The 23,414-nt window shown below is 35.5% G+C and overlaps 2 protein-coding genes across 3 annotated transcripts; one reads left to right on the top strand and one right to left on the bottom strand.

The window, feature by feature from the left end:
- Window positions 1-1,001: 1,001 nt before the first annotated feature.
- On the bottom strand, window positions 1,002-13,789 carry LOC121378827 (cytochrome c oxidase subunit 6B1-like). 2 transcript variants are annotated; one of them, XM_041507159.1, is made up of 4 exons: window positions 13,720-13,789; window positions 5,920-6,012; window positions 5,281-5,395; window positions 1,002-1,304 (listed from the first exon to the last, which is right to left on the bottom strand). In XM_041507159.1, the coding sequence occupies exons 2-4, from the start codon at window positions 6,003-6,005 to the stop codon at window positions 1,251-1,253; spliced, it is 255 nt and encodes an 84-aa protein (XP_041363093.1). In that variant the 5' UTR covers window positions 6,006-6,012; window positions 13,720-13,789; the 3' UTR covers window positions 1,002-1,250. The 2 variants fall into 2 exon arrangements, with proteins under 2 accessions (XP_041363093.1, XP_041363094.1); XM_041507160.1 differs by having other exon boundaries at window positions 13,749-13,781.
- Window positions 13,790-14,068: 279 nt separating this feature from the next.
- On the top strand, window positions 14,069-22,715 carry LOC121380157 (transmembrane protein 180-like). Its single transcript, XM_041508951.1, has 5 exons — window positions 14,069-14,170; window positions 16,408-17,336; window positions 18,587-18,744; window positions 20,625-20,708; window positions 22,039-22,715. The coding sequence occupies exons 2-5, from the start codon at window positions 16,470-16,472 to the stop codon at window positions 22,325-22,327; spliced, it is 1,398 nt and encodes a 465-aa protein (XP_041364885.1). The 5' UTR covers window positions 14,069-14,170; window positions 16,408-16,469; the 3' UTR covers window positions 22,328-22,715.
- The last annotated feature ends 699 nt before the right edge of the window (window positions 22,716-23,414 follow it).

Here is a 23,414-nt window from a genome sequence, read left to right as displayed (position 1 = left end):
CTGTCCTTCTGTCAGTCTGTCCCACATAGTTTCTGGATCATTTCTTTAGAATGCCTAGAGATACTTATCTGAAATTTTGTGTACAACTTTATCATGTACTGTTACAGATCAAGTTTGAATTTCATGACAATTTATCAATTTGGTACAGAGTTATGGCCCTTGAACTTATGAGATATGAAAATTTATTTTCCACTTTTGTTTTGCAATGCCTAAAAATTGAGATGAAATTTTGTATATAGTTTTATCATGTACGGTTACAGATTTAACTTTCATGTTGATTTACCAACTTTTCACAGAGGTATAGCCCATATATTTAGGAGATAAGAAAACTTCGAGCCCGGTAGGGGACATGTATTGCTTTAGTAGTACTCTCAAAATGCTTGTTTGCTTACAAAATATCAATCGTTACATGAAATTTGTTTTCCAGATTAAAATAAAATTTTCCAGTTCTTTAAAATTGGTGAGTAGCAGAAATATGTCCTCTACTGCCCTTCACACCGAGATAAAAACAACATTGGACAAAACACCGATGAATCTTGAAAACTAGGGCTTTACCGAGTTTTTCCTTCAAAGAACAGAAAACGTTTGTTTTGTTTAATGACACAACTAAAGCACATTGGTTAATCATCGGCTATTGCATGTTAAACATTTAACGCAAGGGATCACAGACAGGGAAGCACATAACATGGCCTTGGACCAGTTGTGGTGCACTGGTTATAACGAGAAAACCCCCAATCAGTTCAAGGGATCCATCGAGGTGGTTCGATCCTGCAACACAATCACCTCAATCAAGCTTCAAAGAACAGAGATGGAACCGTTTCAGAGTTTCATAAAAATTCTAGAAAACTTAAGTGTGTGTGTGTGTGTAATATCTGTATAATAGCAAAAATGAATCCATAAAAAAAGTGGACCTAATACGGTGGTATTTTTACCATGGGGTATATACACCAGCCACTCATTCAAACCCTTTTCCCCATGAATATAAACAACTAAACACAAAATTCTTGATGTATTCGCCTCATTTAATTTAATGACTTTTCAGAATATAGTGTGGCAACAAACACACTGCAACACGCCAGAATATTTACATGTGATTTCTTCAGTAACGCTAAAATAATGAGCAAAGCTGGAATTTGCTTTCAATTTGTACATCTGCAGTCTAAATATCTGATTTTAAAACTCTGCACAAAGCTACCATTATGTTCATGAAGGTTTTTTGCACACAACATGAATAAAACTAAAATGAAGAATCATATTTTCCCAGGAAAGATGCCGTTTTCCCTCTGTTCGTCCCAATGTTCAATCTGTCAAGAAAAAAAGAAGAAAAACAATTCCAGTGATTTTAAACAAAGCATGCTATTAGCAAAATGATGTGAGGCTGTTTAATTGATGACTACTAGGTATCGCAAACATTTGGTCCAGAGAAAAAAACCAGAAAGTAACTTTCACCGCTCCAGTGGGCCACGAAGACTGGTATGGAATAATTCTTAGTGACCCTAGTTTATAAAATGTATGACATATTTTTTCACTATTAAAGCCATTTTTTATTCATTTAAATTATAAGTACTTACATTTTAGTATTTAGAATATAAATTTTCATATCCACCCTAACGCTGCCATCCACTCAGCGTTCACTGTGCATGATTTTGGCAGAAGGTGTTTGGAAAAGCCATACCAGGAGTGCACAAATCGGTTGTCCGGGTGCCCGGGACAACCAAAATATGTTGCAGGCAACCATTCTTTGTCAAACCATAAAACCATAAAACAAATAAAATGAAAAACAAAACTTCATGACACTCGGACAGTCACGGGCAATTCAAAAGTATCAGCACTGACAACTTGACTGACAGGCGATATAAATATCCACCTAATGCTGCCATCCACTCAGCGTCCACTGTGCATGATTTTGGCAGGTGGTATTTGGAAAAGCCATATGCCAGATACTTCATCCCCAAACTAGCTGGTTCCTACCAATTCTCGGTACAAAATATTTCCTATTTACCCTAAAAACCTTGCTCACACATCCCAATACCGACGACTTGTGCCTACCGAGTGTGAATCTTTTAGACATCATCTGGCAAGCTTTACTTCAAAACAAGTTCTGCATTTTGTAAAACGTGTTTTTCATGTTTTAAGTTCTTTGTATTATCATGAATTAAATTGTATTTTTGTTAAATGGTTTAGTAATATCGTCAATATAAAATTTGTATTTAAATTTTGATGGCAAAATAATCCAGATAGAGACAAACTAGTAGTACTAAGTAGAGTCGTTTACATGAGACAAAATGTTTGGCATCACTGAAAATATGGATCAGGCCTGCTACTCGTGATTGTCACGTGTACACTGTTTTACAGAGTATTCCCACGCTTTCTCACTCTAAGGAGCCATTCAACAATTAAGCAATTCCTGCGACATTTTGCGTCACTGGAATTTTATGCGTTATTGAATGGTGGTGTTTGTTTGTTAAGAATTATGTGTCCTTTTAAACACAATATTTTGTAATATTACTTGTTTAATTTGTTCAATCTCATACACAGAGGTTAAGCAGTCGTTAAAAATTTGCGCTGAATAATGTTGGCTAAAGTACGTCACAATCTTTGGGAATGGATGATGCAGCCGTTGAAACGAGTATTACATAATTTTAGAGTTTGTTTGCGCCCTTTTTTGGCGGGGGTGAAGTCTTAAGTAATAATATTTTAAATTTCAATTTCATTTTAATTATAGTTCAAAAATTATTTTCATAAAACTTTTGTGAAATATCTGTGCACCCCTGTTCATATCAATGAATTATTCCGTAATTTAAACTATTTTTTTTTTCAATTTGATTTTTTATATTTGGTCCACGGTTCAATTTATACACAATACTTTCCACAAGTATGCCAACTATCACGCATGCATCACACCCTAAATTTAAGCAAAACCTTTGTCATTTAGTTTTTTTGCTTTTTCGTAACCTACAGTTATGGCATGGCAACACTGAGGCAAATTGGTTAAGGTAGGTAGGTAGGCATTGTATAAACTTTTTTAAAGACAAATATCTTATATTAAGATATATGTAGCATGAAAGCAAGGTTTTTTCAAAAGTTTAGTTATATTTAATATAATATTACAAAATATATATACATGATGTTAAATATGGCCGTGAGATTAATAATATATCTATGTGATTTAAGGCAAAATAATGACACCATGAAAAACAGTATTTAAATGGAAAATTTTTATATCTATGTCCAACTTGAATCAACAATAAAATAAAGTTTAAACCAGTTAACGTTACAATACACACCAAGAAAACAGATTGTTATATGAATAAGCAATGTTTTCAACTGTAGGTCCTACAAAATTTGCCAAATATTTTTTTTTTTACAAAAAATCATAGTGACGTTTGTTTGTATTATTTTTATCATGAACGCGAAATGATAAACATGAAAAATATTTTTTATCATATCAGTGGAAACCCCCCCCACCCAAATTGTATATATTTTACATAATGAAATAAATAATATTAAAAAAGAGAGAAAAGTTATGAATTTTAATTCCCATATATGTATAAAAAGTACGAGTATTTAGTACTGTGTCCTGAAAATTAATTTAAAAAAATGGCACCGTTGAAGCATTTGACAGTCTGAGGTAGCACATGTTTATACAAAGAGATTAATAATGTCATCGCTGACTGGATGAAATTTGACCTATACTGGCTCTTGAGATAACCAGTACATGTAGCTGTTTTGCTCACTCCTACTTGTTAACAAAAAAGGTGGAAACCTTTTGTTAATTTTAAAATCCTTTATAATTATTGGATACACTATATTGAACAGTGAACAATAAATACATTAATAGATTATTTCAGTATATTTTATGCTATTTCAAGCAGTCTGTATTGCTTCGGACTAGGACACTCAACCCGACAGAGCTCCGTACATAGGCGTGACATGTGTTGATTGTAAGCAGTTGCAAACCCTGGGTCCTTTGTTTTAATTAAGAGTGTAATACTGTGATGGCTCTCTCACCAAGAGTGGTGTTATTGTTAACGTCCGTTTTATCTCTTGACCGGCTCAGCGACTTTGACAAATGTCTAGCCTAGTGGCAGTGGATCGACACTACTGCATACCTGTCAACTCTTGCATGAGTCTCACGCATTTGTAACAAACATCACGCTTTCACGCAACATTACTATAATCTCATGCTTTTTCTAAAAATAAACATTTTATAATCGTGGTTTATATTTTAGAGCTGAATGGAATTATATGCTGATTATGCAGGGTCTCTGAATTCGTTACTATATTAATAATAATACAGTATATCGACAGTTATACTCGTGGGTTACCAATTTTAAACCGTATTAATTAGCCTAGTAAAACTTGCATTTCGCTCGATTTCCATGTTGGATTACTTTTCAGAAGTCCCTGGAATAATTTCTACCTAAGAATTACCAATGACAGCTCTGCTACTGTAATTTCAGTGACTGGCGAGATATACTTAGGCAGATATAGATGAAAACACCATATAATGACCATATGTTACTATTTATTTATTATTTTAATCATGCACGAGATACCGATATCTGGGCAGGCTGGTCCACTTGACGGATAGGCTTGTTTAGAAATGGAGAGGTGTCTTGAACCGACACGAATGACAAAAGTGGGCTCGTTTTAAAAATCATTTTGGTCTCAGAGATCAAGATCGGTAGCAAAAAAAGGGCTTTTTAATGCTACGAACATATTCTTTGTATAAATTTCTACTTAATAAATCAATCAGTTTTACTAGGCCAATCAGCAACATCAGGGCTGTTCGGAAGACCGATTGGTAGACTGGTTTATTCCAGATCGCCACACTATTCGGAATCCATACCTTTAGAGAAAAAGGCAGAAAACCAATCTACGATTGTTGACGGTGAAGAGGGAAAAAGTTCTATTTCTCTGGTGTTAACAACATTTGTGCCTTCCAAAATACGATCTGACACCAAATACGCGAAATTACGCTTTTCTTTCGGAATTTCGAACAAGACAATCGTAAATTCGTAATGATTGGCATCTCTGCATGAGTCAAAGGTTACTACTTTTTTTTTCATTATTTCAGAAAATAATAAGAAATAGGTAAAAAAAATATATATATATATATATATATATATATATATATCGTTAAAAGTGTATGTTTATCTCTACATGACAGGCTTGTTTCGTGAGAGAGTTGGATTGCTCTCACTCATCAGATGTAGATTTAATTACACCGTCAACGTATATATATATATATATATATAAATGAACCTGGAAGCTTACCCAAGCATTTGGACAAAGCGATTTGTAAACTCGCTTGAAGTAATCACATGGAGTGTAATCTTCACCCTTTATTTTATGACACCTATGGAAATCCACATAATTCTGCCAACAATTCCTGAAAGACAGGAAAAACTAAAATCAAGGACAAACTAATCTAAAATATAATGAATCTAAGAATGTAAAGAGGAGACTACTTAATAATGACCTTTTAGCACCAAGGCTAGATCTGACACTCACCAAAAACCAAATATGAATATTAAAAATAATTGGCAAATTTTATTTTAATGTGGCAAAACTATTTTATGCAATAATTTTGACAGTTGAACATTAAAAAATAACTGTGTTTGCATTTTTAAAACACATTTCTTATTAGCAACACTCATTCTTCAATGGAAATCCAATTCCCATAAATTTTCTGTAAATGAAAATAATGCTTTCCTGCCATTTTCAAACGGAGGAGCTTGGGGCACCATAAAATGGGAAACTGGTTATCCTTGTTTAGCTGTAAATATAGTGGTTTTCTTACTACCTTGGACTCTTTATCCAAAAAATTAACATCATTTCTGTAAGTACATTGTACATGCATCTATGTACATGTTTGAATCCACAGCAACAAAATGAGTTGAAAACACTACTTACCTCGTTTGGTTCTGGTTGGGAAATCGAGCATCAAAGGGGGCAGTCTTCAGCTCCATTTCTTTGTCAGACATAATAGCTGCTGACATAGTACCACTGAAAAACAAAAAAATAATATAATTATATGCAGACCTGTAGGAATGATATGTGAAGTATTGGGTGTTGAGGGGCAAATTGGGCATGTCCACTGAGGGGCAAATGTAGATCCTGAAATTGCGATATGAAATATTTGAAATAGCAAGCCATATAAAGCCCTAATAACACATGTCTGTGTACCTATTCGGTTACTGATCCGAGTTAAAGGCATCTTAGAATGAGATCAACTCACTAACATGCGTCTGTCTTGTACATACCCACTTAAACCTGGTTAGTCCCTCAAATACTGTTTTTAATTGCGAGATCAAATATTTGACATATTACTTTTTGCGGCAATCATTACAGAGTAACAGGCATCTTGACTGAGATCAAACATTAGAATACACCTGGTTAGTGAGATTACAACTGTATTTGCCAACTAAAAGTTGCAGGGAACTTGAACAGTGAAGACAAAGAAACAGTTGACCGCAATATTTGAGTGCTAAAACCCATCCATGTGCGATGGTTTGTGTAGGCTTTTGACATGGTGGCCAAAGAACCTGCGATCGTCACACGTGGCTGGCAGCTTGCTGGACTATTGGACAATTAATCTGTCTCGTCCTACAGTTGTGCTCCAGTTCTGTTTTATAAATATATTAGAATTTTAATATATTTTTGGTTTTTTTAATAACACAAATTTGTATTAATATTATGATTGCATTAATTTCAGGATCTACAGTAGTTTGTGAACTTTTACTGGCTGAACTTCGGGTAGCTATCCCCCCCCCCCCACCCCAAGTAGTTACTGCCAATAGTATCATTACATACATGTACAAACACAAAACAAGCATTTATTTGCAATGAATGAGCCAAAGTAGCAAGTGCTGTAAAATATTGTAGGATGTGGAAAAATAAAGCAGAGCAGCAAAACTTAATACAGGCATCGAAATAAGCATTGTGTCTGGCAACCCATTTACAGCAGTGTGCTCGCTGCTCCATTTAAGGAGGGCGGCCCGCCCTGCTATTCCATTTTGCCGCCCTCCTTTATTTTTGTGTGCCTCTCTTTATTTTCCGGCACCTATCTCCGCTATTTCCAAATGCACACTTTTTCCACACAAAAAACAACGATCAGTCTGCACACTGGACATCAAAGGAAACAAGCTGCGATGTGTACGAAAAAGCAACTGACGACGCATTTACGATAGTTACCGTAACGTAATTTTAACAGCCTCTATTTTGTCCCATATTTGTATGCTTAATAGACACAATAAAAGTTATATATTTTATTTGAGCAATGAATTTTTTTTTTACGGATTCGACAATCTCCGATTGAAATAATCTCACTTATTTGGCGCCAAATTTGTCACGTGATCAGAACGGTCATTCTGTCTTTTGTTTCCACTAACTATCGTCTGATATTTTGTCCTTAGTTACAGATATAATTCGTTGTAACTGATGATTTTTACTTTCTGTCATTTCTGTCATTCTGTTTATTCAGCAGTTCTTTATAAAATATTGTAAACTTTTCATTTTGGGGAGATAAAAACAACAGAAGTGGTAGTGTTTATCATTAAAATAATTTATCTTGAGTACCAAATAATATATACACCGCCTTTACAAAAACGAAACTACTTTTTATCAGATGGCGATAATATTTTATCACAGCGACCGATTCATTCGATGAAGATGGAAATCAACATAAAATGTATCCGACATAAAGGGATCACTTCACAAACATCTTTATTGTTTTTTCGTATATCTTGAAATCTTTATTAAAAATAATATTAAAACTTTCATCAATTCAGCAAAACCGGAACTGCCTGTGAATGTCAGACCGATATCATCTTCGGTTCAATTAAAAGACGAGTCTGCTTGTATTTCGTATTTATAAACTTTTTGTAGGCAAAATAAGGAATATGTCTTTTCACAGTCTACCAACACACAACAATATGGTAACCAAACGACACCCCCACCCTTTTTTTTTCCTTTCGTTTATTGGTTGTTTTTGTTTTTGAAGGGTGTGGTGCCGAGCGGCCACCCATCTTTAATTTTCACCCAGCGAGAACACTGTACAGGTTACCATAAAATATAGCCGAGTAACCCATAGGTTACCACAACTATATGAAAGTTAGAATTGAATTCCTGTTATCGGTACGACTTAACGAAATCTGGAAGTAAATTTATCTAGTGGGCACTGCTTAAACGCAGATTGCTGAAATTGCTTTGCAATTGCACAAGTACGCACAAACATCGGTGCAATTTCGTACTAGAAAATGAAATGCGGAAGTAAATTCTTCTAGTGGATGCTGCATAAATACGGAATGACTATTATTGATGCAATTCCTTACCAGAAAATGAAACGCAGAAGTCCGGAATGCATTGCCTGGTTTACATTCGGAAACTAAACTACCGTTGTTCACATTTTTGTCGAGAACGAAAGACTGTTCTCAACTTTTCTTACATGTGGTAACCTCCCGGTAACCTGAACGACCATTCTCGACTTATTTCAATGCCTGTTAATAGTGGAGTGGAGCAGCCCATCCCGCTTAAATGAGGCAGAATGAAAACTGACAACAGTAATAAAATTCACAACTTTAATAAATAATCTAATAACTTTTACATATATCAAGACTATACCATTATCAATAGCATTTCTGGAAGTAGAGACAAATATTTTTTAAACGCGGCTTTGTGACAAACAGTTGGTTGTATTTGACAAAAGGTCAAGAAGCACTGTTTATTGGAAATTTGATAGCCGGCAATTTTTTGCTGAGTTCCGCTAATTAATGACATCCCTGATCACACTATGAAACAGGCGATATTTGGTTCATCTCAGCTCATAAAAGAAGGAATTACATTATATTTGCTGCCCCCTTTTACGCTCTGCTCTCTTAATTTTTCCAATCCTTATTAAATTTTATGTATTTGCCAACTGTTCAAGTCTTTAAATACTATAGTGGGATTTACAGTGGTCAACCAAAAATGACCAATAAAATACAATAGCAGCATGTATGGAAACACAACACTGACAAAAGCTTGTTGATTATACCTGGATTCAAAAGCTTATTGCTACATAATTTAACCAGTACAGTGCTGTCCGGTGTATCGGCGCACCTAAGCATTCAAGGACCATTTTCTATGTGAACACTGTGAAATACTTAATAAAATGTGTCTCTCACCAATGAAGCTGTGCATAATCTGAAATACACTACAAATTGGTTTATGTCTGTAGTAAATAAACATTTTAAAATGGTGCATAAATATAGGCACCCCCTTGTATCCGAAACGATTTGTATGTCCGGTGATTCAGCGCAGTAGATGTGGATTGTTGACCCTGCAATTTATAGACCGCCCATGACCTCACTTTTAGCCCTAAACGCTACACTATTGTCCCAGAATTATTTTAGTACTTTTTGTTTTGTCTTGTTAAAAATATTACTATGAAAATGAACGATTACACATGACCCATCTCATGATCAGTTTCGGAATTATTTTCTTGAGTGGCACAATACTTCAGATGCATAAATGCTCATTATCATGCATGGCTAAGATGCCTACATGGATTTTATTTTTCTCGGGTAGATTGTGCACACACTGGATCTTATTTCGCTTTTATTTTTTATAACAATGTGACAATTGTGAACTGAAATGACTGTCAATTAAGGTGTAAAACTTTCGTTTTATTTGCATTTGTCTGTGTTTTCCTTTTCAATTTAAATAAAAATAACCGAACAAAAATAATTACATAATTTATACTGTTTACTATAATTTTAAAAATGCGGGAAAGGTGTTTTAGACTGGTTTTAACGTTCTTAATATCAATAAGGCTGACCTACTTCGCGTTTATATACACGAAAACAGGTGAATGATTTATTTTTAAATTATGATATAATTATTGATAATTCTAATATTTTTTTTAATTGCACCCTTAAAGGAAACATGACACGAGACCATATTATAGCTCATTTTAAAAGAAAAATGATATAAAAATAATATACAAATAACTTTATAACAATAAAATACGTGTAGTTAACTTAAAATGAAGAAATTGCGCTAACCAGTATCAAAGTACGATTTATGCATATTTCTTCGTGAGCGTTCGGAAAAAAAGGGAAGTGACGTCAGAGCCGCTGTACTCTTCCATTGTTGTTAACTGTTTATATATGGAGTAAGGGGCTTACGATCTTTTCAGTCCAACAGTGCCGTACTGCGCGGCCTTCGGGTGTAAAAATAAACAGTTTAAACGATCGGGATTGTCTTTTTATGGTTTTCCAAAGGATTGTATCCGAAGAAAGACGCGTGTATTTTATCGCAAAAGAAAAGATTGGACACCAACACCGCATAGTACTTTGGTGTCCGCCTAATTACAGCCCGGAGCCCGAACGTTACCCGGAGACAAAAACAGTACTCGGTTGCGAATGCTGAGGTGTACATTGTACATATTTGGCACAAAGATACACCTCAGCATGATGTATTTATATATGTTAAAACAAAAATGTAGAATTTTTTATTTATTTATTTTTTTGGAAAAAAAAAAGATTTTTCATGTTAGGGCTGTAGGCCTACATAACAAAATCTGTATTCACCGTCCGAAGAAGGAAACGTCAATAAGTAATTAAATATGGCATATACAAACATGGGATTTGGCATGAGGATACATCTCAGTACGATGTATTTAAATATGTTTTTAAAAAACGTGTAGAAAACAATAATAATTTTAAATAATGTTTTTAATCTTCGGGCAGAATACGTTACAAAAACGTTCCTCATCGCCCGAAGCCCCAAAGCAACACGAAGTTCACTACAAAAAACCCCACTACTGTCGGTGTCGAAATAACTATTATGTTTCATCCACGGGCTGACTTGAGAATCGGAGTGTTGTTTTAGTTAATTGATCCTTTCTTTCCGTGGTTCCTGATTGCCAGGTGTATATTGCAGGGTATCGACCAGGTAAGTGATTACCACGGTCTAGACATGCGTACAAAATACGTGCCAGTTTTTTTAAGATTACAGGGTATTGTGGCGTAACCTGTCGCGACTATAGTACAATGTTAATGGACATTATTAGCCGCCCTGCTTCATTACTGTAAATAATGCTGTAAAACCCTTGATTAAGTAGACTTTCCCATCTAAAATTACAAAACTGACCAATTACGTAGTACCAAAGAAAAGAAAATTATCACTTGGGTATCGTGAGTGGTCGTTTTTACTCTAACGCACCCTACCAATAGGCCTAATAATATGCTACTTTTTTTTTATGAGAGAAAAATACTATAACCCCATTTCGTTCTATTGATGCAAATAGAAATATATTTAGTTTAAAAGTTGATTATACTCTCAAGTCATTTATGTTGTTTTACAAGCCAGGTTAATGAAAGTAAAGCGCCTTGTCGTAAATTAGAGCGTTTGTTTACACTGTGCATACAGATTTCATTATGTACAGCCCGAACATAAAAAATGCGATATTTTCTAAAAAAAAAAAAAACCAAATTTTTTTGTCCTACATTTATATTTTTTACATATTTAAATACATCATATCGAGGTGTATCTTTATGCTAAATATGAACAGTATACACCTCGGCATTAGCATCCGAGTTTTGGTTTTGTCTCCGGGTTACTTTCGGGCTCCGGGCTGTAAATTGGTCGACCGGTCTGGTCTGGCACCATCAGTTTCTCCACCCTCCGACTCGCTATCCGTTTTTTCTTCAGTATCACTGTTGTAAGTAAATGTGTGTCTTTCTTCATTTACTAACAGCTCATATTGATACGGCAAAACGTTTTGCGAACGAACACTCATTGTTTTGGTAAGCTGTGCAAGTCTTAGATTCTTTATGAGTGGTACGGACTAATGCTTTTAAGTGTAAGGCTTCAGATCAAGCGACGCGTCTCTGACGTCAGGGACCTCGTGATTGCCCTGCTCATTAAAGATCGGCAATTTCCGCTAAGAGCTCGTATCTGGGGTTCTTTTATGGAGATATTTTAAGTAATTAATTTTTTATATTTGTTTTTTTTTAGGTGATTCAATTTATAATTAATTGTACATGGTTGGTGCCAAATATGGTTTACGTGACATGTTTCCTTTAACAAATATATTGATACTTGATTAACCATTTAAAAAAGGAATTGAACTTTAATTCGTTAAAAACACAGAGAAGATGACAACTCCTAAGCGTACATAAGCAAAATACCAAGTGCGCCGAATCACTGCACGCGCCGATACACCGGACACGGTAGCCCGAGTACTCTGACTGTAAGAGAGCTAGACGGACATTTGGACATAAAACACGCTCTCATTACAGTCAGAGACCAACCTATGTCTTTTTTTGGCAATTCCTGACTACCAAACGGTAGGCAACGAGTCCCGCTCTAATACCACAACAATCCTATGTTTGACGTCAAATACCTTTACATCAATCATTTTCGAGTTAAGTGATACAAAAAAATCCACATATTAATCACTAATACACATACTACAGAAAGAAACCCGACAGCACCCACATTCAGCTACGCTTCGTGACACTCTGTCGCAACAATTACAAAGCTCGGCGATCTATTTCGAGACTGGGCGATTCCGCCTTGTGCAGCAGTTACAGGGGTCGTCTCATAAGAGGAGGCAGTATGTAGCACATACTTTTGCCGTATCCTGTCGATAACACCCCAAATGTATCCTTCAAATTCAAAATGGAATCAATAATGTGTAATTGTTTTGGTTTAATGACGTAATGAAATCCAAATTCATCCAAAACGGCATTAGCCAACTCTTCCATGTTGTAACTTCGCTTGATATGAGACGGCCCCTGTAACTGCTGCACAAGGCGGAATCGCCCAGTGCGCGATCACGTGGTCTACCTCTCGAAATAGATCGCCGAGCTTTGCAATTGTTGCGACGGAGTGTCACGAAGCGTAGCTAAATGTGGGTGCTGTCGGGTTTCTTTCTGTAGTAAGTGTATTAGTGATTAATATGTGGATTTTTTTGTATCACTTAACTCGAAAATGATTGATGTAAAGGTATTTGATGTCAAACATAGGATTGTTGTGGTATTAGAGCGGGACTCGTTGCCTACCGTTTGGTAGTCAGGAATTGCCAAAAAAAGACATAGGCTGGTCTCTGACTGTAATGAGAGCGTATTTATGTCCAAATGTCCGTCTAGCTCTCTTACAGTCAGAGTACTCGGGCTACGGACACGGTTGTATCTTTGCTAACTTCTATTATGGCATACAGAGTTTGTTTGATACAGACAATACAAATTATATTTTATTTTAGAAATGAAAACATATTTTGTTATTTATTTAGGTCCCAAGATCATTGATTTAATGATTGTGTAAATATGAAGGTGAGTGCAATAAAAGATGAGTGCAATAAAACGTGAAAGGGCAACGGACTACCAAGTTGACTACGAAGTGCTGGTAAATGCCAATATGTTTTGATCCAGAATTATAAAGCCATCCCACCCCCTCCCTACTCCACCGTGCCTAATTAGTGATTACAATTAATTGATGCATCATGCTACGATCGTTTAATAAAAGGGTCTCTGTACCAGTTTTCGGCAATATTTGTACCGAATGTGCAATCATTGAAGTACGTGCACAATGGCACGTTCTTAAGTTACTTAAAAATAAAAGCAGAAAACGATTTTAATCAATTAAATGACAACGATTAATGAAAGACCAAGTAAAAAATTCGGAGGGGAAATCGAACATGTCATTGTGCAAACCACAAATACTTACAAAACAAATGACCTTCACAAACAACTTACTGCAAAAATATGTACCCCAGCAAGACGGAAGTTGACTACAAAGAGAAGATAACTCTAGTGTAAAGGTTATGTTGGACCTGAGGGGGGTTAATTGTTCTATTATTATTATTTATTTGTTTTTAATTGATTTTGTTTTACATTTCTGCAACTGAGAGGTTTAAATGTAAATATATATCAAGTAATGGAACGGTTTGATTTATAACTGTTTAAAAAAAAGAAAAAAAGAAAAGAAATGCCGTTTTAATAACTGCAAATATCTGCCTAGGTTATACCTCCCTTGTTTCATACAATTCATAAATAAATAAAAAAATAAATTGATTATACAGTTTACTCTTCTTTTGTAGACATGTGTTAATATTTCGTGGCATTCCTTTTGTGTCATTGCCTTAAGTGTTCTTTTGACATGGCAGAAGGGGCTGCTCGTAAGTTATATCGCTAGTTGGGACGTTCCTATTCTAAATAACTTTGTAAGCACCGATTTCATTTCGGATTATACACAGCTTGTAGCTTGCATTAAAGTTTTAATTTAGACTAAAGTTTAACTGTTTAAATAGGAAAATTCACATTTAGTAGGTTTCTTCTCTAAGACTATATATATAGGCCCTATGTCAGCCGATGATGAATAAATCAGTGTGCTCTAGTGTTGTTGTTAAACAAAACAAACTAAGCTAATTACAAAAAATCCTGATACTCGTTTCGTAAAGTCAGTACGACACACAAGCTCATACAATAATCTTTCCATACTTTTGGCTGCTGTACAACCAATACTGTTTGAGGCATCATAGTTGGTCTTACATTTTATTTTAAAGGGACATTCCTGAGTTTGGTGCAATTTTTAAGATGTTATCGACTAACAGAGAATTTTTTAACGATTTTAATTACATATCAACTATATTTTTCTGCATAAAATATTAGTGGCTGTATATTAAACGTATTTCTGATCGTTCTAATATTTGTACCAGGTTAAATTTCATTTTATTTCCTAAAATATTGGTTTTTTGTACGTACAAAATTATTTGAAGACAAAATTCAGTTTGGGCTTCTTATAAATATGAAGACAACGAGAAACACATTGAATATTTATTCTATTTCCGACACTACTTTTAGAGCACATTGCTTTTTTATCTTATCATCGGCTATTGGACGTCCGACATATGGTCATTCTGACAGGTTTTTTTTTTTAGAGGAAACCCACTGTCGCCATATAGGCTACTCTTTTACGACAGGCAGCAAAGGATCTTTTATTTGCGCTTCCCACAGACAGGATAGCACAAACCATGGCCTTTGTTGAACCAATTATGGATCACTGGTCGGTGCAAGTAGTTTACACCTACCCATTGAGCCTTGCGGAGCACTCACTCAGGGTTTGGAGTCGGTATCTGGATTAAAAATCCCATGCCTCGACTGGGATCCGAACCCAGTACCTACCAGCCTGTAGACCGATGGCCTAACCATGATGCCACTGAGGCCGGTAGGGTTAAGAAGATCATACAGTAATGATAAGAGTAATTAATTTTGTCAAAACATTTGGGTATATGGGAGCCATACCTGTTTTACCCTCTGGCAGAAACCCTGACATTTGGGGTAAATTAAGCATAGAAATCCCAGAAACAATTTGAATTTCATCACTTCAAAATCCAGCCTGGAATCATAGGAATTATTATGCAATGTCTTGCCCCCTATTAACTTCGCTTGTCACAGTCTAGATGGGCCCCATCCCCAGTTACATGCGCCTACGAGTTGTGGGGGTTTAGTTTTATAATTGCAGTTTTGGAAATTGTAACATTATAAAGTTTAGTGAATTAGAGTTGGAAATCAGAATTTCATCATCGATTATCGGTTATAATTGGTTTGCACCAACTGATTAACATTTAATTGCACAATAGGTTAGAATTTTATGAACATGTAACAAGGATTTATATAATAAGTACCTTTTGCTGTGTTCACCATTATTTAGACTAGGGGCCTAATTCACTAAACTCTTGCAACTTTGCGATCTCACAGTGCAATGCTAAAAGACTTGCAAAGAGGATGCTTTGTTGTCTAACAGAGCCTAAGAGACTTTTGTGAATTAGGCCCCAGGACTACAAATGAATAACTTTAATATCCTTTATCCTTATGTAGCCTACGCAAAAAAAGATCACCTCCAGTATATTCACATCAATACCATCATGTAAACTGGAGGAACAATTAGTCAATATTTAACCACACAATTGATTATGGATTTCTATCATCGATCATTCCATTGGTAGAAGCAAACCAATAAATTTTCAATTATGATCGATCACTCCTTTGAATTTAATAATTGGTCAAATCGGTTTAATACCATTATGTTACATGTTAAGGGGTAATGAGCTTTCGGTTCCGTGAATCTGCTGACAAGCTACTGGAAACTGTTGTTTCCGTGAAATCCAGAAGCTGTATGCCACCATACTTATTTTAGACTAGGTACTGCCATGTACATGTATGTCATTCTGTTTATGGTGTTTTGTTATCATTTATTAAAATATTAATCACTTGTGTTATGTGAGTTTCATATAAAGTACAATTAATATAATTATATTTGTAATGTTCATCAAATTTAATTTAAAAAAATTGTTTTAATGCTATGTGCATGTTGATATTTTTTTTTTACAATTTTTTTTTTTCTTTCTTTCAGATGGACCCCAAGACAGAAAGCTTTGAAAAAATAAATAAAAGGAACTAAGGGTTTTAATCAAGATGGCAGCATCCAGAAGTTCTATGTTTGCATACTGTGCGACCAGTCTGGGCTTTACTTTGCTCTCAGGTACTTTCTCGTTCTACTACGTTAAAGTCTTTCTTAACGAGTACCACATTGACGAGAAATGGTTCCATTTTGCTCAGCTTCTCTATCTCGTCTGGAATGCCATCAACGATCCTCTGTTTGCTTACTGTCAGGACACGCAGCAGTCGAAATTTACACGGACTCGTCGACACATCATCCTATACACCGCCCCACTCTTTTCCTTGTCGTACCTGCTGGCCTGGTTTCCATGGCAGTCACAGGGCATCGTAACAGGTCTTCACCTCATTGTGGCGCTGTGTCTCTACGACACAATGTTTACATTTATCGGGCTGGCCATGTGTTGCCTCTTCACCGAGATTGCCATTAGTCAGAGAGACCGGGTCTTGCTGACGCGGTATTCACACATTGTAAGTCTGCCGGGATCATTCAGTGTTACGATCTGTGAGTTTTTTTCCGACAGTCTGAAAAACTTTCAGGGTTTTCAGATAACAACGGTGATCATTGCCATTTTGGCATGTGCACTTATGTTATGGACGGGAATGTACGCGCACACACATTACGACATTCAGCAGATGGCGACAAAAGAAAGCTGTGTTCAGGTCAAACACCAGAAAGCTCATTCTTCCATCTTGAAATTGACGTGGAATATATTGTCGAACCAAAACTTTCTCGCATTTGTCATCACGAACTTCTGTCAGGAATTTCACAGAGCTTTTTTGTCTAGCTTTATGGCCATAATTTGTGACCAGCTTGTTGCAGAGAGTGAGGTTCCACTACATATTCGAAGTGTATTCTATGGATCTCTCCATGTGGTTTCATCAGTGAGTAAGAGTTTTCTGGATGTATACATTCTGTTTAAACAAAACATTATGAGTAGGGAGGGGGCATTCGTCAAGAGTTATGTAGCCTACCATTTGCAGGGCACAGTATTTCATTTTCAAGAACTGTAGATCTGATCACATGAAGGTACACAAATTTAAATTCACATTTTTCATTTGATATCTTATTTTACTTCAACTAAATTAACTTACATGTACAGTATCAGCTGGAAATATAGCAGGCCTCTGAGTATTGAAAATTTGCGAAAATGATTTATGGGTTACGCAAAAGCAAATTCAGGTAAACCATTTAATTTTTAAACTATACTTACGCAGGCGACGCATGAACAAAACTATCGCTATCACAAAATTCAGGTAAACCATTGAATTTTTAAACTATACTTACACAGGCGACGCATGAACAAAACTATCGCTATCACAAAATTCAGGTAAACCATTGAATTTTTAAACTATACTTACACAAGCGACACATGAACAAAACTATCGCTATCACAATTTTCTGAGACCAGTACTGTCATTAAAATAAAAGTTCAATGCATTTTTGAGTTAAATGAGTATAGGTTATACAAATATAATTTACATAACCGAACAACTAGTTACCTATATAAAAAACTACCTATATATATTTTTTTTTATTTGACGACTATGAATGCATGCATCAATTATGGAGTGTCATCTAAGTACGTTTGCTTAAATGTCAATAAACCTAGTGCTGTGACCTCGATTAATTTACATCTAATTTGAAAAGTTATCAAATTCTTAAAGTATGTGATCTGAAAAATATCACATACTTTGATTGCACTGAAAATGTAAGATATTATATAATATATATACACATACACACACCTACACACACACACACACACACATGAACTTAATATTACTTAATTTCCTGTACATTCAAGATTTTGAAATATTGTCTCCTAAATTAGCTGGTTCATTCTTATTAATAATTTTATTGTATTTATGAATACATGTAGCAAGAATAGTCAATATTATTCCAGTTAGTATTAGCAAGCACACACAATAAAAACAGTGCATGCATTTGGTTTATTTTAATATATAGGTTTACTGTGTTACCAGGGAATATTTTGTTCAGTATCACATCACAGTTTACGATGCACACTTTAGAGATTATTTCACAATTTAATACATTAAATAGTAGTTGCTAATCAATTTTTAATGATCAGAAAATGTTGCTAATCAATTTCTTTAATTTGTTTTTATTCCAGCTTGTTGTGATTTTCGTATCGACAACTCTGGTGAGGAAATTTGGCTATTTCACTGTAATCCGAAGTAACTTTATCTGGAAGATCGTCTCCAGTCTCAGTATATACTATATTGGAAGAAGACACCCATGGATTCTGATGGTCTATTTCCTAGTGGAAAGGTAATGCTAAGAGTCAAGAAATGGTGGAAGTTTCAAAATCGGTCATCCGTTATAATCTGTTAGCACAAACTGATCTCCTTTTTAGTTATACAATCAGAATTATATGAACTTAAAAAAAGGTTTTGAGTTATTATGACCATGCCGTGTTCATCAGAATAGACTCTACAAAATTTTCTTTTAATGCCTTTTGTTTATCTGTTTCATTATGCATACATAAAAGCAAAACTCAGACCCCAATATATTATGTCAAGTCCATCATCTAAATTGTAAGAAAAATTAGTTTACATTTCCTGTGACAATAGATTATAATAAAATTTTCTTTGCATCTATACACTTTACGGCAATCTGATTGGTCCAGAGGTGCTTACTTTTTTTCGTTCATATCTCAATGAACCGAAAAAATTTAAGCCATGCCTACTACCCCTCCCCCCACTGACTCGCATTACTTTTGTGCAACAAGCCAGATTATTCAGGCAACCATATTTAGATATTTTGAAGAAAACACACGTGAAAAAATCAATAAAAAAAAATCATGACATGAGACTCGGTCGGTGGCCAAAGAAATCATGTAGGAAACTTCACGCCTGTAACTTACTTGTAAGCGATGTTCTACAGCTGTTGGTGAAATTTAAACAGTTCCACCAACAGCATAAATGTTAGACACATTCCCTTCATTCACTTTCATAAAATATAAACTAAACACGACAATTCCTTCCAATATAACTAAATGATCTGTAAAAATGCACAGCAGCTAGAGGAAATGGCATCATTTATCAAAATTACATCGTTTACAAAAAAAAACCCCTGATTTAAATAATAGTGAATGAAAATTTGCATTCTTATGTGACATAAGTATCAATGAAGTTTACATAAACAATACTACAAGCATATTTAAAGCTAAACAAAATAAATTCAGTTATGTATTGTTAAAGTATGCATATAAATTTAATTATAAGATTTGACTGCAAACAATTTGCACACTTTTGTATGGACTCTAAGCAGAGTCATACAGTGTGCACATCGTTTTTTCAGTTCATACTTGCATGAACCAAAATATAATTGCAGTCAATTCTTAAATGGATATTTATAATCAATCATCGGTAGAACCCAACCTATCAATTTTCAATTGTAATCAATCATTAGAAATCGAACATAAAAAAAGAGAAAGAAATGTTTAATTAATGATGCACTCAACACATTTTATTTACGGTTATATGGCATCAGATATATGGTTAAAGACCACACAGATATTGAGAGAGGAAACCCGCTGCGCCACTTCAAGGTCTGCTTTTTTCGTTTAGCAGCAAGGGATCTTTTATGTGCATCATCCCACAGACAGGATAACACATACCACGGCCTTTGATATAGCAGTCGTGGTGCACTGGCAGGAGCAAGAAATAGCCCAATGGGCCCACTGACGGGGATTGATCCCAGACCAACCGCACATCAAGTGAATGTTTTTCCACTGGGCTACATCCCTCCCCCGATTATTACTTACCATTACTAATGAAAGCATACATTTCTAACATATAAACATCAGCTTAAATAGAATGTCATGAATAAATGATACATTAAAATATTTAATTTGTTGTTTCAAAACAAATGTGTATAGAGCAATCTTCAATAAAACTATATAAAAAAAAAGATTATTAAATGTTTTTTTAAATTTATAGAGCTCTGTAAATAAGAATAAGAATCAGATAATTTCTTATTATCTAGAAAGCAACAACAAACAGTGGGAATTAGAATAAGAATAACCGAACCCTTCCAATTAGAAAATGTGGTGTGGAACAATGTGGTGTGTGTACCATTTGGAACATGTATAAGATATTTTCCCACTTAATTTGCCATCTACATGATTTCAATGTTGTTTGTTCCAGTGCCTATGTGAACAGTACCTTTTCACTGTTTAATATGCCACTGTCTGATGTTGCCGATGCAGACATGCTGAAACATAATCGCCAGTAAGTATTTTATATCATAAGTTTATATTATCTGTTTTTATCATCAATATGGGCACATTACATTAAGATATTGAACAGAAACAACATAGAATTACACTAAATTATCTCCCCTTAATTTAACTAGTTGCATACTGTTTATATTTGAGAAAACCAGACTCAGTGGTGTCATGGTTACGCCATCAGTCATAAGGTTGGTAGGTACAGGGTTCGCAGCCCGATACCGGCTCCAACCCAGAACAAGTTTTAACGACTCAATGGGTAGGTGTAAGACCACTACACCGTCATCTTCTTCTCTCTCGCTAATAACTAACAACTAACCCACTGTTCTGGACATACAGCCCAGATAGCTGAGGTGTGTGCCCAAAACAGCATGCTTGAACCTTAATTGGACATAAGGACACAAATAAATTGAAATGAAATATTTGTGACATTTGGAGCACCTCAGAAGATTGCAGATTTTACAATACTTAATCTTTTCTATAATATGAAGATAAATACATTATGGGTTTACTTTTATTGCTTCAATTATTGTTTACACAGCAGTTGCCATTTCATTTTATGTTCAAGTAAAAAGACAAAATAGAAAACATTTTTCCCCCTAACAATTTATTTTAATAGTTTTTAGTATTGGCTGAACTGCATTTTCTAGGATTTTATTTTTAAAAAATGGAGAAAGTAAATGGCTAAGTAAAAAATATCTGGTTTTAAGTGGTATCTGGCTTACACAGGGTCCAGTTTTGAGGGTTTTCACTGTGCATAGTGTTGGGAGGCAGTTCTGTTATAGATAAGCAGCCTTCTCGGGCTTCTAGAATTTTGATGAAATCCACTAACCATGGGATCAGTGAGTTTCAAAATTTACTAGCCACAATTAAAAATTCACCAGCCCTACTTTACTTTAAGTTAATACAATTTTACCAAATAGTAATAATAATCAGATATGTCACTTAAAGAGGGAGATAGAGCTTAAAAACATTAACACTGGGGGTTGGGGTGGGGGCAGTATATTCATAATTACAAAATAGACTTAGCTGCAACATTTGAGAAATAGTTTTCACTAGCTGTCGGCATGGCAGTAATAGTTATTTACTAGCCCAACATTAAATATCACTAGCCATGGGAGAGGGGCTACCATAATCTAGAAGCACTGATTCTGCTTTCCAAACATAATAAAACCTGCACGCTTGCTTAAAACAGACCACTATGTTGTTATTATTACACACTCTTCTTGTCAATTCATTTATAAGTGTCCATCCATATTGAAAAAACCCACAATAAAAACTCCCAAACCTAACCCACTAAAATGTTGAGTTGTTTCTCTGCTCTGTTTTAGACATCCTTTAACGTCGATGGTGTATGGAACAAACGCCTTGGTTGTGAAGCCGTCCCAGTCCCTGTCACCCATGCTGATTGTGGCCATCATAAACCGGTACGGTTACGAGAGTTTCCGCAAGAAGACCATCAGTGCCTCCGAGCTGGAGGTTCTGAAGGATGGGATGTTCCTGATCGTTTGGTGTCTGCCGCTCGTTGTCGGAACACTGCAGCTGATATCGTGGTCCTTTTACAACCTCAGAAATCAGTTCAAGTCCACTGACATCACGGTTGAGATAGAACCTATATAAAACAAATTTTACTCTCCTACCGGTCCAACCAGAGGGGACAATAGCTTTTTTGGTGTCATGTCTGTCTGTCCGTCTGTCCATTTATCTTTCTGTTTGTATGTATTTCTGTCTCTACCACATATACCTTTCCTGAAATTTGATATATAACTTTAACATGTATGGTGACAGATCATCTAAAAATTTCATAGGGATTTACCCATTTTTATATGCCGATCTATGGGTCGTATTATGGTATGTCATTGTCCGTCCATACATACGTACGACTGTCTGTTAACTTTTTCTTGTCTGGACCATATCTTGCATACAGGTGCATACAGGACCATCAAACCTCAAGGAACAACTTGGGATGTTGGTGTGTTACGTGCTATTACTAGGTCACGGTGACCTACTTTTCACAGTCTACTGCACATAGCAGTAAATCCTTGTCCAGACCACATCTTGCATACAGATGCATACAGGACCATCAAACCTCACATGTAGGAACAACTTCGGATGGTGGGTGGTCCAAAACAAACTGTTCATCCATCCCATTGCAAACATTCACATAATTAGAATTGAATCATACCCGTAACATATGCATTATTATATAGATATGGTTTTCCATCAAACTCCTGATGGGCATATCATGTACCTCATTGGTACTCTTGTTGACAGAGTTACAGCCAGATCAAGTTTGACTTTAAATGGGAATTTAATCAGGTCCGGTCAGGTCATACATTTTAACGTGCACAATCAGAACAATCTGTTGTAGCACACGCCTGTCATTGGCACAGGTATTGTCTTTTGCCTGCTCTTCCGTCTAGGGCAGGAAAGGGGTTAGGGGGTCGGGGTGGGAGAGGGGGGTCAACCACACTGGCATGTTCAAGGGAGCACAAGCAGCCTGACCAGGGTCGGTAGCGGGCGAGGGTTGGTTTTGGTGCTATTGAATTTGCAAATGTCCTGTAGGATCGAAGTCAAATAGAAAATGTTGCGTAATTTCTTGAAGGTAAGTTTGATGCATAATTTAGAACGGTTCATCGAATTGAAGTGGAGCTAATTGGTTGCTTTGACTTAGTTGATCAAAATGTAGCTCCTAATTTATTCAAGG

This window comes from Gigantopelta aegis, chromosome 8 (genome assembly GCF_016097555.1).
Source record: "Gigantopelta aegis isolate Gae_Host chromosome 8, Gae_host_genome, whole genome shotgun sequence".
Classification (NCBI taxonomy): Eukaryota; Metazoa; Mollusca; class Gastropoda; order Neomphalida; family Peltospiridae; genus Gigantopelta; species Gigantopelta aegis.
Note: the sequence above shows the minus strand (reverse complement) of the source record. Positions and strands in the feature narration are given on the sequence as shown.